Source organism: Sciurus carolinensis, chromosome 5 (assembly GCF_902686445.1).
Source record: "Sciurus carolinensis chromosome 5, mSciCar1.2, whole genome shotgun sequence".
Lineage (NCBI taxonomy): Eukaryota > Metazoa > Chordata > Mammalia > Rodentia > Sciuridae > Sciurus > Sciurus carolinensis.
Genome location: NC_062217.1, coordinates 112,236,269 through 112,253,240, shown reverse-complemented (window position 1 = coordinate 112,253,240; position 16,972 = coordinate 112,236,269). Strand labels below are relative to the sequence as shown.

Sequence of the window (16,972 nt, the reverse complement as noted above, 5' to 3'; positions counted from 1 at the left end):
AAAAGAGGTGATATTAAGTGATTTGAACTTCTCTGCTCCAGTTAAAAACAAAACAAAACAAAAAACTGTTGCCTAGATATTTTAATTACGAGCCTTTGAGAAGTAATGACATGGAGAGTTGTTAGGAATGCATGCACATACTGGAACTCTCTACTACAGAAGAAGGAACTTTCTGTATTCTGGTTATTGATTTGTGAATGCTTCATAAAAACTGCAGTACACGCATGCCTGTAATCCTAGTGACTGGGGAGGCTAATGCAAGAGGTTCACAAGTTTGGGACCAGCTTCAGCAATTTAGTGAGATCATCTAAAAAATAATGTAGCTCACCACCTAACTCTGGGGTTTAATCCCTAGTACCAAAAAACAAACAACTCCCCCAAACTGCAGTACAGTCTTTGCTACTTTGATATGTCACTTTAAGAAGAAGGACCATGTGTGGTACAGAGAGTCCCTTTTGGGTAATAGTAATATTTGCTCTGTTTTGTGCTTGTGGGGGTGTGTTGGTCACAATTATAAATAGAACTCTAATTAAAATAGGCACCCTCTTTGGAAATAAGAACTGTATTACAATTAGTAAATTTCCTGTTTCCTTAACATGTGTTTTTGTTTTGTTCTCTTTTATTTTATTTTTTTAAACAGCAAGCCAGGGCTGAACAGGAAGAAGAATTCATCAGTAACACTTTGTTCAAGAAAATTCAGGCTTTGCAGAAGGAGAAAGAAACTCTTGCTGTAAATTATGAGAAGGAAGAAGAGTTCCTCACTAATGAGCTCTCCAGAAAATTGATGCAGGTAAATTATCTTTTCTATCCTCTCATCTTCCCTGCCTATTTTCCTCTGTAGGAAAAAAAATGACTTTGATAGAGCACTTTGCTTGCAACATTTGCTGATGAGGTTGAAGCTGAAGTTCTTTGGAGATTAAAAATACCAGTTTAAGGATGGGAGCATCGTGACACTTGAGACTGTGGTTCTGTAGCTCATCTGCATAGGAAACTAAGATATTTTATACCCTGAGTATTTCAAAACATTGCTGATAAATATGAGGCCTCAACACAGGTGATGTTATATGTAGCATTTTGGAAATACAGAGATTAGCACCAAATGTGAGATTTCTTTCCCCTTTTATACTTAATCTATAATGAGTATATAATTTTGATTGTTATTAGTGGTTCTCTTGCACTAAAATATGAGGATATACAGTGAAATGTCTTTCATGGAAGAAACGATATCCGTGATAGTTAAAATTACTGTCAAGCATTCAAATGGGTGAGTAATATGTTACTGAACAGATACCAGACTGGTATTAAAACTTATCCATAATCACTAATAATACAAAGACATCACACAAAACTACAAAGGAGGGTTTGATTCATGCATTCCTCTCTACTTTTTAAAAAAAATTAATTTCAAAGTTTATCAGCAAAGTAGAAGTAAAATCTTTTTAGAGGAAATAGTTTAGGGGTTACTTAGTATAGACTTAAGAATACATAGGATATTAGAATTTCATTACTAACCACAGTATGTCCAAAATAAGTGATCGGGTATAAATGATGACAATAGGAACATTATTATCAATTTTTAGGTGTCTTTGACAGAAACCTCCTTGTATTTTCTATTCTCCAGATTACTAACAAGTTCGTTAATTAGGTTGAAGTGTATATTTTAGTAAGGTTGTAATGTGAAAATATTTGAGGTTTTAAAAAAAATTAATTTCTCCTCACATAGATGGTCCTGTGAGAATACTAGAAGATTTGTTGTATAGAAACTTTAGTGTTAAGATCATACAGTCATCCTGGAAACTTTCATTTTTCTTTTTTCATTTTTATTCCTAATTACTGAATAAAGATACTATTGCAGTCTTGTACAGAATTTGATTTAGATGGTAGCTCTTGAAATGTGAAGGATAGAGGTACCCCCAGGCATTATCATTTAGCAGAGATTCATGGCAAAATTTTGGCAGTGAAACTTTTTTTATTCATTTGCATTGTAATTTAGAGAAGAAAAGGAGGGAAAAGGTTAATTTGACTTTTGATATATCTCACCTTTGCAATATTAGGTGCTTTATTCTGCATGGGACTACTAGAACTATAGGGATGCAGTTATGGTTTGTTTTTCATGAGTTTAAGTGCCCTATATTTTAATACTATAAGAAACATTTTTATCCTCTACCTTAACATTGTATTTAGGGGTGTTTGATCAAAGTGCCATAGAAAAGCAACCAAAACCTAGTCAGATGATGTGCCTTCGCTCTCTAAAAGACTCATCTCCAGTGTAAGTGCTATTAATTTATAACTGACCTCTCACTCATTTATAACCCACCTGCTTTCCAAGGACATTAGTGTCCCTTTAAATAAGAGTAAAAAAAGAGTGAAAACCTAAAAGCCATGTAACACAGAAGAAGTAGTTAATTTTAATAATAAACTGGCCGTAAGAAGGCTTGAACTTAAAATTTAGGCTCTGAGCATGCTACAAGTGATGACATAGCCTGAAGAATTGTACTGATTGTTTTTCCATAATTCTTGTACTTAAAAAAATTAGTTTTAGTTGGTAGGAGAAAAAAATTCATATATTAAAAATCTAGATTCACTCCCCCTAATATTTCCTTTCCGAAGAGAAGGAATAGTATATAAGATGAACAACACAATAAATGGTTTTTTTATAATATAGTACATAAGGTATAGCTCTAGACCTCACATGGCCATGTCTTATGTTTGCCCTCAGTCAAAACATTCATGTTGTTGTGCAACTGTCACCACTATCTATCTCCAGGACATTTTCAGACTGTAACTCTGTACCCACTAAACAGTGATGCCTCACTCCTTTCTCCTGGATCTTAGGCTTTTGGAAGGAGATGGATAGTAGGTAGGTTCAAGTTGAGACCTGTGGCAGGTTTCTGAGCAATATCCATTCTGTGGCCTGCTACATAATCTATCACTTTAGATGCCAAGTAGCACAACATTTTTTAATAATCGAAGAACCTGCCCTCTGTTGGTCAGTGGGAGGGATCTTCGGGCTATAAGCAGGAAAGGGCTCTCTGGCTTTTGGTACTCATTCCCAGGCTCCCAATACATATTTCCTTAATGATTTCAACCAGTCCTTTGTTGAATAGTCAAAGTTTCAGCCACCCAGCATGGAAGTACTGCTGTCCATCTGGAAGATTTTACAGTAATTGATACCCATAGACTTTTTCAACTGTGTAATTACTTAAGTATGATTTTCTAGAATGATTGCTTCTGGGTCGGACTTTACAATGAAATGCCTGCTTAGTGAAACCATACTGTAAGTGTCACCAATAGACAAGTGGGTGAATTGACCTGTTCACCATGAAAGTGTTTAGCATTTTTCACTAGAGGCCACTGAGACACTATTTATAGAACAGTTTGAATTTGTCTGCAAGCTCTGACTGTTTTCTCTGACAGTAATTGGACATTGCTTTTATGAGCATTTTAAAGGGATTCTTTCATCCTGAGAACAAAAATGAAAATATTGCTGTAGAAATGTGTCCCTTCCTATCTGCTGTGGCACAAGTGGTATACCTTTAAAAACTGAATCAAGTTTAAGTGTAGATGAGAGGGAATCCCTGCTCTTCAAAAGATTGAGTTTGTGTGGTAGCTTCTTCATTCCCAGGCATGCTAATCCTTACTGAAACAAACTACATATACCAAGGAGAGCATGCAACTTTGCTCCCTTGATTTTGTGACTATCCCTTATGTCTCCATTTTGTGAAAACACTTACCTGGAAAAATCTGTCTATTTCTGAGCCTAGATTATGGGATTGACTACTTGACTGGTGAGAATTTGGTCTGAAAATTCTAGTATTTTTTGCAGATCTGGCACAAATCTGCCTCTGAGCTAAATTCTGCTCTGGAATGCATTGGAGAAAAGTTGTATTTTAGTCATTATTTGTAATTAAAATCCATAAGAAATGTTTTATGAGCAAAACTATCAGAGTTTGACATGTAATCTGTATTAGGAAAAAATATTTAAAAGGTGATTTTCTAAAACATTAGCAATGTTTTAGAAATGCTTGAGTGTTGGGTTTAGCAGTTAATTTTTTTGGGTTCATTTTCTTCTAATTTTGTAAAATCAACATGAATTACATTTGTAACTAAGAAATACCTTGTTATTTAAAAGGGAGTTTAAAAATTCTGTTGCCTGGTTATTCTTACAGTTTGAAACAATATCTGGGCCTGGGACTTTGAGAGCTCAGAGTCCTGCTCTAATAATGCTGCTCTCATAATTCTATCTCTTTGTCATGGACAGCAGTGCACCAAAGCCCCTGAAGAGTCAGGCTTATTCATGGGTGATGGAATATTCTGGATGGCCTACATCATTAAGAACTAGTATAATCAGAATGCTTGAATGGTTACTGATTACCTTAACTCTCTGGTTTGTCTTTATATGTGATTCACTCCACTGACTTCTCTTGGGGGAAAAAAACAAACAAGTCAACCTGGTTTTTCTGGCTAACTGTTAACTAGCAATCACCAGTATTCCCTGGAAGACCTGTCATTGCTGAGATTGTTAATGACTTTAGCTGTTGTAAATTTTTCTCACTTGCTTTTATGTTGGCCTGATGTATCAGGGCTCACTTCCTGCTCTTTGGGGAGCCTAGCCCCAGGTTCAGTGTTGTTGTTTACACTTATCTCAGCAAGTAAGATTGCCAAAAGTTAACAAATATATATATTTATTAATTCGAGAAAAAAACTGAGATAAGAAGAGTCCTGGGTATTAACAAATAATCCAACATTGAAATTTCACACCTTAGGTCTGGGTGTGGTGGCTCATATTTGTAAATCTCTAGTTAATTGGGAGACTGAGCCAGGAGGATTGCAAATATGAGGCCAGCTTCAACAACTTAGCAAGACCCTGTCTCATAATAAGAATTAAAAGGGACTGGGAATGTAACTGAGTGGTAAAGCACCCCTAGTTTTGATTCTCGTTAGTGCCTCCCCACCCCCAATTTTCTAGACTTTAAAAATAACATAGTTTAAAAAAATAAAGTGGCATTCCTTTGATTCACGTTTTAAATTGAATCTGGTCCTAAGAAAATATCATCATTATAACTATAATGAATAATCATGACTGAATCCTAATAGGGGGATACATTTTCATCGATGATTTGAAATACTTAAGAAAGTTGTCTGGACCTCCTGTACAGAGTCATGGCTTGTTTTATTATCAACTTGGTCCCTGAAGTTAGAACACCTCCTAGAATTAAAGTAGTTGAAATTTTCCTGGCATCAATGGAAAGATGGTGTAGAGAAGAAAGTTGTGGGCCAAACTGCTGCTGAAACTGCCATGACCAGAAAGATTGATAGCTGAGCAGTTCAGGAGGATATGCAGCGGCATTTTTCTTCCATCTTTTTTATGGAGGAATAAAACTGGAAGAATTTCAGCAAGTCCTCAGTTCTGCTTATTCACCTGGACAGAAGCCTTACCAGTTTATTTGCTGTTTCTCTCTCCTCCCTGGAAAAGTCGTTTCTTCTTCCAGTGCAATCTACTAGATTCATTTTTTTTTTTTTTTAAATCTAGAGCGCTTACACTCTCCTAACCCCAGAAAGGTTGTGTCTGGGTAGCAGGATGTGTCTGCAGGCATCAGAATTGAACCTAGATTCCTAGTTCCCTTCTTTTCAAACGCACCCCAGAATTGGAGTCTGCTTCCTGTCCCCCAGTTCACTAAAACAGTAATGAATTTGCTTGTGTAGGCAGCAAAATCATGTCGGGGGATAAATATCGTATAAAACTATTGCCTTAATTTCAAGGGCACCAAGGCTAAGACTGCTATTGGTATCCATTCAGATGAAAACTTGGGTCTCCCTATGGGAGGGGAGAATAGACCTTGAAATATGTTCTTCATTAAGATGGCTAGACCTGAGACCCTTTTGGCCTGTAGTGTTTTCAGAGCTCTTAAAACTGATCAGAGAAATATACCATCACATAATAATATTTAAAACAGTGGGTGCGGAAGTTTTTCTTGTTTTCATTCCAGTTATCTCAATCGCAGTTTTGTCTGATCTTCGTTTCTTTCCATGGAACAAGGGGTTTACATATTCACATATTGAATTCACAATAATCTGCAAGGAACCATTAGGTTGTTTTTGGCATTTTAATTGTAACTACCAGTGCCCAAAGTATATAACCAGAAATTTTTCCTGTTAGTTGAATGCTTCAGAGCTCTCAATACAACATAATTTGCGTTATGATTAGAAAACACAATAAACTTGAAATAGTTCTTCAGTTGTAAGAAATTACTAAGTTGCTTTAAAATTCTTTTTGGTGGGGGAATTATGTGATATTGAACTGAGGGGTGCCTAACTGCTGAGCCACATCCCCAGCCCTTTGTATTTTTTAATTCTGAGACAGGTCTCTCCCTAAGTTGCTTAGGGCCTCACTAAGTTGCAGAGCTTGGAATCTTCCTGCCTCATCCTCACTAGTCGCTGGGATTACAGGCACATGCCACTACACCCAGCCTGAGTTTCTTTTTTAAAAAAAATTTATATATGCATGTATTTAGTTGTAGGTGAGCACAAAACCTTTAGTTTTATGTGGTACTGAGGATCAAACCCAGGGCCTTACTCATGCTAGGCGAGCACTCTACCACTGAGCCATGGCCTCAGCCTCTACTTCAGTTTCTTTTAAAGTGTGCATTTTTTGTGTGTGTGCGCGTGTGCACGTACACCCTTGCTAACAGTATTGCAAGAATTGATGTGCTCACACAGATCCCCCAAAAATGTAAAGACAGTAATAATGGCTCAGAGGTTTTCTGTGCTAATTTCTTTGACATAGAATGAGAAAAAGCAGGTTGGAGGGAAAAACAAAGGTAGAAGGAAAATAAAAGTAATTAGGTAAAAGTGGGCAAAAGGTTGCTTTATTTATCGGAGGTGGGAAGCTTTGATATTTCTGTGGGAAAGGCAAATCTTATCTGTTAATTACTTGATCCCCACTCTAGATGAACTTTAGCCATCACTAGAAACACTTCACATATTTTTAAAACTTTGTAGTTATAAGTGGCACAATATTTTGCATTTTATTAATTTATTAATTTCCAAAGTAATTAATAATTAACCTAGTCAGTTAATTACCTTCTAATAATTTTTTATGATAAAGTTATGTCTTGTAACTGCTTTCATCTTTTCCTCTTTATTCATAAACTAGGTAAGCACCTAGGTAAGAAGAACTTTTTATGTTAATTTCCAAAAATGTGTCAGAATTCTTCGGACTTTTATTCTAAGGGCATTTGCAGTTCACTCGGACTGTTGAGAAAGTGCAACTTTTTACAGAGTAGGTTTTAAGAGGCTGACTCCAGAGCCTCCTAAAGAACTTCTTTATCTTATTTGTGGAACTCAAGTTTTTAAAACTTCCTGTTTAGATTTTTTAAAAAAATGGTGATGCTTTTAGCAGGCCTTGTGCTTACTAAAATCCAGAAAACTCAAACTTTGCCCTGTGGGTTCTCTGAGTAGATGGGAAACCAGGTGTTAGCCGGAAGCAGGCGGAAGAGAGGTGAGGGCCTGCCTCTGGCCTTTGGTGTTGAGAATACTGACAAGGAACCAAACTAAAAGCAGTTTTCTGGAAGGACCTAGCTATTTTTTCTTCTCACCAAAGTGATATGTAGCTTTTAATTCAGACCAACCTCGGTGTGGATAAGTAAAAGCAAAACAGAATACTTTTAAAATTTTTATTAAAAGTTTTAGAAAACTAATAAGATGGTAAAGACCTATTGTCCTGAGATCTGGAGGAGACTCCAGCCTCAGGGCTGCTAACCCAGGGCATTGGCAGTTCACTCAGAAGCCGCTGAGAGATGTTTGTGGTAGTTCCATGGAATTGGGGCTACAGAAGTGAAAGATTGTGGCTGGCCAAAGTTGGGGAAAATGATCAATCACCTTCCCACTTGAAGCTTAAATCATAAAGAGGCGTATCCTTAGTGAAAGAGTGAACTGTTTTTTATGAACTGTGTGAATCAGAGACTAAAAACTTTGATTTTTGGATTAAGGTAGACACAGACTTAGAGTGCCTGGCAGAGTAAAACAGAATATTCTGGAACAAAATACTACCATTCTAAGTTACAAGTTTGTTCTATAGATAAATTTTGAAGCACAGTATTCAGCTCATATCAAATAGTTGAAGATTGAAATTCTATGAATGTAAGTGAACAGAAATAACAGACATGGACTTCACAGGTACTTCAGATATCAGAATTACCAGGCCTTGACTACAACAAAGCAACTATGCTTACTATATATACTCAAAGAATAAAAGCCAAGCTTGTGATCTCTGGCAGGAAACCAGAAAAAATGTCACTTGTATTGCAGACATTGAAAAGGTAAGTGAAAAACTTAATAACAATGTCACAATACATTTGAAATTGAGAGGTGATATGGACAAATTTTTAGAAAAAAACACAACTTCTATAGCTACTGAGGAAGAAGAAAGTAGGAGAAAATCAGTAATTATAAGCAAGCCTTTATAGAAAATGAATTCCAGATTCAGTGGGTTCGTTGAGAGTTGTATCAAACATTTAAGGATAAAATAATTCCAATCTTTCATGAACTCTAAAGGAAAAAAGAGAAAAGCCTCCCCAATGTATTTTAACACACAACCTTAATGCTCAAATTTAAGTTAAATTTAAGTCTAGTTCAAGAAAGTCAAATAATAGTACAATGTCAGTCATAAGAAAAAATCCCAAGTAAAAGTAAAATGAAGCCAGCAACATATTAAAAAGGAGGTACCATGAATGTGTTGGGTTTATACAGAGTGTACAGTTAGTTTAACAGGGGAAAATTCGTAAGTATAATTGGCTACATTCACAAAATTAAAAGGAATTAATCATGTCAATAGATGGAGAAAAAGAATTAGATGAAATTAATAATTCCTGATAAAATGCTGAAGGAAGAATAGAAGGAAATTTAAATCTGATAGTGTCTACCAAAGCCTTCCCAAACATTGTGTTCAATTATCCTTTTGAAATGAAGAATAAATAGGATGCTTGATACATTTATTGTTGTAGATTGCTAGCCAGTGTAAAGGCAAGGAAAAAGATATAAGGATTGAAAGAAGGAACTATGATTACCATTTATACATAATTGTATAAGTGGAAAATCTCAATCTATAGGTAAGTAATTAGAACTGTTTTTTCCCCCACAGAAAAATGTATTTCTATATACCAGCAAATGTTAAATGTGAAAATAAAAAATACTATTGAATGCCACAGAGAAATATGGAACATGGTAGAGAATATGAGGGTAGTTGAAATTTTAAATTAAGCTTAGTCATAGAGGTAATACAGGAACTGTTCTTAGAGAAAAGGAAGCTGTCCATGTGGGTTTCTCAGGGAAGTGTATTATAGCCAGAAGGAATAAGAAAGTGCTTAAGGTGAGCTTGTACCTGCCATGTAGGAAGAGCAGCAAAGAAGCTAATGTGGTTGGAGTGGGGTCATGGGAGGAGAGGAATATGAGATGTGGGAGGGAAATGAGTGAGGATTGGGTACCTAACATACAGGTCATATACACCTTAGGAGCCACTGTCAGAACTTTGGCTTTCTTTTGCCATGGAAGCTACCTCAGGGTGGTGAACAGTGAAATAATCTTATTTGACTCTTACCATGATTGCTTTGGTTACTGTGTCATGAGAAAATTATGGAATGGGTGCCAAAGTGGAAACAAGGAGACCCATTGGAATGTATTCTGTATTACAAGACTGAGACATGGAGAGGATTGTTCCAGGATGGTAGCAGTGAAAATTGTGACCTTGGGAATCGGGGCATGTTTGGAAGGATGAGCCCACAGGCTTTAATGGGTAGATTAAAGGTGGGTGTGGGAAAAGTCGAGGGGATCAAGAAAGAGGCTTGGGCATCAGTGATGGGAAGAGTAAGGAGTTACCATCTTTTAAGTTTGAGAAAGACAGCAAGTAGATTATAGTGGTGAGGTCAGAAGTTCAGTTGAGAAATCTAGACTTCAAATGGAGAAAACAGATAAGCAGTTGGACAACAGATAAATGTTGTCTCTAGAACTTACTTATTACCATAGGAATTAATGCTGTCACAGAGGGAAGCGGGTGTATCTAAAGAAGAGAACCAAAGATCTATAATAGGTGATCCCGTTAGAAGAATTCAAGGACAAGCCACAGAGTAGGAGATATTTGCAACATACATAACCAGCACAGAACTACAAATCAGTAAGACAAGCAGACTACACAGTGAGAAAATGACCAGACTTAAACAGACTCTTCCCACAAGTGGATGGCCATGTGGCCAGTAAACAAAATTCACAACCTTATTAGTAATCAGGAAAATGAATTGAACCACAACAATATGCTAATGAATTCACATGCTCTACCCTTGGAGAAGGGAAATTGTTGAAACCACTCTCAATTAAGTCAGAAATACTCAATTCTTTACAACCCAGCAGTTTTATTCCTGAGTGTGTCTATTGTGTGCATAGTGCACCAGATGTGTAGAAGATGTCCTTTGTTACCATTGATCATCGTAACCAAGAACTAGAAATGACCCAAGGCCTGTCATCAGTATAGAAGATAAGTTATGGTATACTCATTCTGTTAGATAGTATAAGGCAATGAAAATATAAAGTTCAACAGATCACAAGTTCATTTTGCAGAAGTTAGAACAAAATAAAACCAAGCAAAAGTTAGGTTCAGAAATACATACACAAGGAGTAAAAATTGTTTACAAAAAAAAGCTGTAGGGAAGTGAATGATATAAAAATCAGGATATTGGTACCATTTTGGAGGGGCTGTGGTCAATAAGACTTGCTGGGCTTTGGGGGATCTGGCACTGTTGTATTTCTTGATTTGGTTAACAGTCACTTAAGAGAACTGTGTAGTACTTCTTGCTATACTGTATTCAGCAGTCTCTTTAACAAGTTAAACCTGGTGTAATTTAACTTGTACATCATAATGATCACATTTGTTATTCTGTTGTTGGTTACTTACCCAGTTGTTTTGCTCATCCTGAGACTTAATCTAGGCAGACAGTTCACTTATTATTTATCCAGGTAGTATTTGCATACAATGGCATTTTCTAGATGCTCTGGGGTAGAGTTGAGTAAGTCCTGGTGACTGTCCTTTGTAGAGCGTGTGGTCCTATAAGAGTGATTGCAAATGCGCCCAGGTGTTTGAAGCAGCAGCACACACCAGGGTTAAAGGCCAAAGTTTCAAAGCCATAGACCTCAATTTGAACCCTGGATTTACCCACTATATGCAAGATTTCGGGTAGGTCACTTCACCTCTCCAAGGTGTGGTTTTGTTCTGTGTAAAATGCAAATAATAATAGTATCTCTGTAGTGTTATGGTGATTGATCACATGCATGTATATGAAGTGCTGGAGATGTGGTAAGTACCAGAAGAGTTAGCTGCTTTAGAAGGGAATGATCAAAAAGACCTGAGAAGGACTAGGAAATAGACATTAAAATGCACGCGAACAGTAGTATGCTAGTGTTGTGGCTGAAGGAGGGACGTGCACATTATGCTGAGGGCATGTGGGAAGATGCTGCGGAAATCTTCTGAGCCATCCCCCAGTTTTGGTAACTTGGTGGGAGGGAGTCAGGCCCCATAGGCAGATGCACAGCACAAGCAGGAGCGTGGGGTGGAACAAGTGTTGCAGTTTCTGTAAGAGTGGACCCGTGTGACTAGCAGGGTTGTCAGAATTCCAGATCCCTGGACCATCCCTGGATCCCGCATGATAAGTTTTATTATATTCTTTTAAGAAAAAGTCTTTGTAAAAAGACCTGAGCTTCGCATTTAAATGCAGTTGTAACCACTCCCTTGCTTAGCCCCATCCATTCCTTGTTGACTTGATGCCTAAACTCTAAAGGCATTTATGTTTGCCAACCTTGGACTGTCACTTGGACTGTGACAATAGGGTTTGTGGAAAGACTCAAATGACTCTTGGAATTAATCTGGTGGGAGCCACTAAAAGACTTGGAGCAGGGCATTGAAGTGCCGAGACTTGGCTGCTGGGATGATCTACAGTGGATCTGGGGACATCCATTAGGAGGTTCTGGTATAGCCTCATGAAGAGGAATAAAAAGCTTGAACTAGACTGGGTTATGAGCAGAGAAAGAGGAGGGTGTGTTCCACAGCTGTTATGGAGGCCGACAGTGTGATCTGATAACTGAGGAGATGTGAGGTGTTGAGCCAGAGTGACAGCACCAGTAGCAGCAGGGAGGAGGTGGGAATGAAAGTGGGCTCAGGAGACATTTAGTGGTGATTCACCAAATTTGTGGTGGGAGTCAGAGTTTCTGCTCAGGCTGCTTGCTGGAACAGATGAAAAGTTAGTTCTTGAGAGATGCTTGATGTACTGAAAGGTATTTTTGACACTATAACTTAAAGTTTTTGACAATCCAGTGACTTAGTGCAGTTATCATCTCATGGTAGCTTTTGCTTGATCTCGTGCAGGTGGCTGTAGTGCTTAGTATTTGTCAGTAAACCAAGAATGTTGATTGTGGGACAGAAGGTACTACATAGAGAGGTAGGGGCATCTGGGGCATCTTGGATTTCTACTGAAGTTGCTTTGAGAAACTCGGTCCTGAGGGTGGCAGCCAGGGGCTTGCCTTGCTCAGTAAGGGCAGGATTGATGAGAAGCCACAGACTTAAGCTTTGCCCAACCTAAGACGTGGCTGACTTCCACTGCATGTTGGATGGGAAGACCAGCTCAACAACCAACCTGTGTGTGCACCTGTGGTGACGGGTAAGTGTTTCTCCCAGGTGAATGATTTCAGTATTTCTACCTGCTTGAGAGAATTTTGCTGAAAATAAAGTTGTTTGGTATACAGTTCTCCAATCTCTTATATAGAGGCCTGGTTCATTGAAGTGGTTCCAGAAAATTTCAGATCAAATTAATGCCACACTTGAATTTTTTAGGGGTCTGGGTGTTTGCTCTGGGACCCTCTATCGTCAGTGGATAAAATAAGAAAATGCTCAAGTTTTAGTACCTAGAATTTTAAAAGTGTCCTGATTTATAGTTGTATCTTTACTTATGGCTTCCTCAGTTACATTAATATTTTTTCATACGGAATCCCAAGGAACAATCTTTTCTATAGCACTGTTTCCACTGAAAATGTTAACCTGCCAGGAGAACATCTATGTTATACCATGATTTGAGTTCCACAAGGGTTTTATTTTTTGTTAATGTTAACAATATATTACACTGCCAGGGATCATAAAATGATTCCATAATCTTTGAAATTGACTGTATAAAAAGTATGTTCATAAAACATTCTGATTTTGGAAAATCTTTTTTTTTTGCGGTACTGGGGATCGAATGGCCTTGTGTTTGCGAGGCAAGCACTCTACCAGCTGAGCTATCTCCCCAGCCCGGAAAATCTTTTAATCTGCCTGAGCATTTAGCTTTAGAAATATATGTTGGATAAATGAGTTTTATTTCAAATATATCAACAGAATTTGCTTGATTATTTCTTACTTGAATTGCTTTTGTTCTGGTTCAGAAAATCTGACCTTATTGGAAGATATAAAATTGCTCATATAGTGGTAGGTTAAGACCTGGGATTAGAAATTTAAAACCATCCCTTTAATATTTTGCTCATGTTGAAGATGAGCAATGGAGAGAAAATGGGAATCTCTTTCTGATAGCTAGTCTTGGGTTGCCTTGCACCAGTCTTCCTTGGAGGGTTTTGTGTTTGTGATGTCTTGAGGTATAACTTTAAAAATAGGCCTTTGGATTCAGAGTGTTGGATGGAGCCCTCTTGGGGCCACATGGGACGGGTTGGTTATCCCTTTTCTGAAATGTTTGGGACCAGCAATGTTTTGAATTTTATATTTTTTCTGATTTTGGAATATTTGCATATACCTAATGAGATATCTTGGAGATGGGACCCAAGTCTAAACATGAAATTCCTTGCAGTTTTCACATATGCCTGACACCCGCATAACCTGAAGAACCATGTACCTGTGTTTTTACTATGACACAGCACATGAGGTCAGGTGTGAAACTTTCCATTTGTGGCATTGTCAGCACTCAGCTTCAGAGTTTGGAACATTTTGGATCATCACATTAAGGATGCTCAGTGTGTATCTGTTTAAAACAGAAATTTCTTAATTTTTCTCAGGCAAATTATAACACTATGGTTATTCCTCAGAGTCCCTTCTCCCACGTCTGCCCTTTCCCCCCTTTTCATCTTATCTCATAATTTTGGGGATTCGGAAGTATTTCTATATTTCTTTGTTTTTCCTTTTATTGATTTCATTGTTGCGAGGAAGAACTGTATTTTCTTTTCCTTGCTTTTTCTAAAAAACTATGCCCTTCTTCTAAATTGGTTTTCACCTGAGAGATGGGGGACCAAAGCAGACAGCATAGATGCTCCTTTCATCTCTCCTTTGGGGAAGATGAAAACTGAATCTTAAGCAAACAGTTAGGTCTCAGGGTGGCTTGATAGTCTCCAAATGGGTTAGTGTAACCTGGGGACCTTTCTTGAGTTCTGGTAATGACAACTTTGCCATCCAGTTGGCCTTAGGGGATAGCTCTTGAGAGGATGAATCTTCTAAAACTGAGAGCTTTTATGGCCTATGTTACTAGTTCAGTCTTCAGCCTTAAAGGATATACCTAACCAGATTTGATAGGATTTGACCATCTGTCTAAATGAATATTTTCCTGCAGGCCATTGAGAGTCTTAACTGTCCTCAGATTAACATTCTGTGACAAGCACTGCTTGGTGGGCAAAAGATTTTTCCGTGTTAGATTACATCCTTGATTGTAATTTACCTGATGCGGAAGAATGATTCTTTAAAAAGAAGAAAAGGAGACACTTTTTGCAAATGAAATGGCAGCAACTGAAAACATCAGAGGGAAGAAACACAGCTACTATATTTAAAAACACCTTTATGCAAATAGTTTTAAGATTCAAGTTCATCATTTCTTTAGAACTAGTGCATATCATTTATGCTTGGTGTTCATTAACTCTTTTAGGGCATGGATAATATCTTAACTATAGATTTTATCTCCCCCTGCCTAGTATTTGCCAAACAAGACACACAGCAAATGTTTAATGAATAAAAGTCTTTGATGAAGATACATTTTGCCTTTTCCCCCCTAATAATCCTTATTTATTCCCATGGGGTCTTTGTGTCTCTTATGTGGGACTCCTCTTTTTCTTCTTGGTTCATTCTTCTTAGGTCTTTTAAAGACTGCTTAGTCTTGCAGAACCTGAGTTTTAGAGAGCTAGGTAAAAATAGACTTGTCGTTATAAGCACCTCCTCACATCTGTGTTCCCTTCCACCAGAGGGTCCCTGCAAAAAGGTGACTTTTTTTTTTTTTTCTTTTTGAGTTGTGTATCAAAAACAGTTGGCAAGAAAACAGCATCTGTTTAGTCAACATTTCCAGTGTTGGAAGACTACATAAATTTTAAGACGTCTTCATCATCCCCCTTCTTTTTTTTTTTTTTTTTAATTAAACTGAGTAGGTGTTTTCAGAGCAGCGGAAACTGTCAAAAGTGGAGGTGGTTAGATGTGGCCATTTTGAGATTGATCAGGCTCAACTGAGCTTTCTGTTGTATCTTGTAGCCTGTGGAGGGTATAGAGAGAGACAGCTTCCCCTGGGCAAGCAAGCACCAGGCACTGATGGGTGGCAGTCTCTAATGGAAGCTTCTCTTAAATTTGCCTAGTGATACGGTAGGTGAACATTGGCTTAGGATTCAGAGCTGGGTGTGTCCCCCATGCTGTACTGCCTTGGTCCAGTGACCTACTTTGTCACATACAAAATGGAGATGATCATGCCTATCTGCATTTAAAGAACTGTTGTCCAGTGTCTGCATCTGCCCAAAGATATAGATTTGAAGATAAAATTAAGTTTTGTGTACATCTTTTTTTTTTTTTTTTTAATTTAATCTCACCTTGGTTCTGAAACATAGGGCCAACCCCAGCTCTGGATCAACAAAACCCCACAGTCAAGAGTGTTAGAAATAATGTGTGGTTATTAACGAGAACCCCAGGTTGTCCTCTCTTTTATTTCCTTTTGGTTTTGAAGGTTGGAATAGTTTTTATAAATTTTTCCTTCTAATCACAGTATAGCTTTATCTTTTAATTGCATAAATAAGAGGGTTTTCCCCCTGTGGTTTTTAGGAATGTTGTGTGAAGTGTGATGTATGATTTCATTAGGCAAAGAAAATTAATGGTGCTGATTTTTGCCAGAGTATGCTTGCTTATACGTTGGGAAATAGTATAAAAATTCTGAATAATTTATGAAGTATATTTTGTGATTGTGACATCTCTTTTCTCTCTATAGACACAATGCAAATCTGAGTAAACTGCATTTCATTTAATAAAAACTGATATTGAGAAATTTCTATTTTTGAAATTTCTTGTTTTTTTTTTTTTAAATGGACATGGTATAAAACTTCAAATGTGCCAAAAAGGAATGTATTTAAAAGTCAATTTCCTTCCCTCCCTCATTCCCTGGCCTCCTGATTCTTCATGTTTTTTAAAATGGGAACCTGTGCCCTGTGATTTGTGGTTATGAGACAGGAGTTAGGAGCAGATAACTCCCAGGTATACCCTGCTGTGTGAGCAGACACGGATGACCTCGCTGGTGATGAGGCCTCTTGGTGTAATCAGCTTTTGGAGCTAATGTTTGCTTGGCTTTTGAGTTTCTTGATTCCCGAGTCTTGTGTTTTTTTGCTTTGTAGCTGCAGCATGAGAAGGCTGAACTGGAACAGCATCTGGAACAAGAGCAGGAATTTCAGGTCAACAAACTGATGAAGAAAATTAAAAAGTTGGAGAATGATACCATTTCTAAGCAGCTTACATTAGAACAGGTAAGTGTCCCTGGACACTGCTTTCTCATGATCAGCTGGTTCTTTTCAGCTTTAAGATGTCCTGTGGAATATGAATGAAAGATAATTGTTCAGCCTGTTCTTTCCACAGTGGAAGCTTCGTTTCTGAAGGAAGAAGCATTGGCAGGTTTGCATAGTTCCTGAACGTTCTCTTCTCTTCTCTTTCTCTCTCTCT

At 37.6% G+C, this 16,972-nt stretch overlaps 1 protein-coding gene across 1 annotated transcript in view; it reads left to right on the top strand.

Annotated features, from left to right (window-relative positions):
• Ccdc6 (coiled-coil domain containing 6) overlaps positions 1-16,972 on the top strand; it is a 117,942-nt gene that overhangs the window by 53,667 nt on the left and 47,303 nt on the right. The window contains exons 2-3 of the mRNA XM_047552948.1: positions 641-790; positions 16,651-16,779. Of these exons, the coding sequence (XP_047408904.1) occupies positions 641-790; positions 16,651-16,779 (279 nt within the window). The remainder of the gene's footprint in view (positions 1-640; positions 791-16,650; positions 16,780-16,972) is intronic.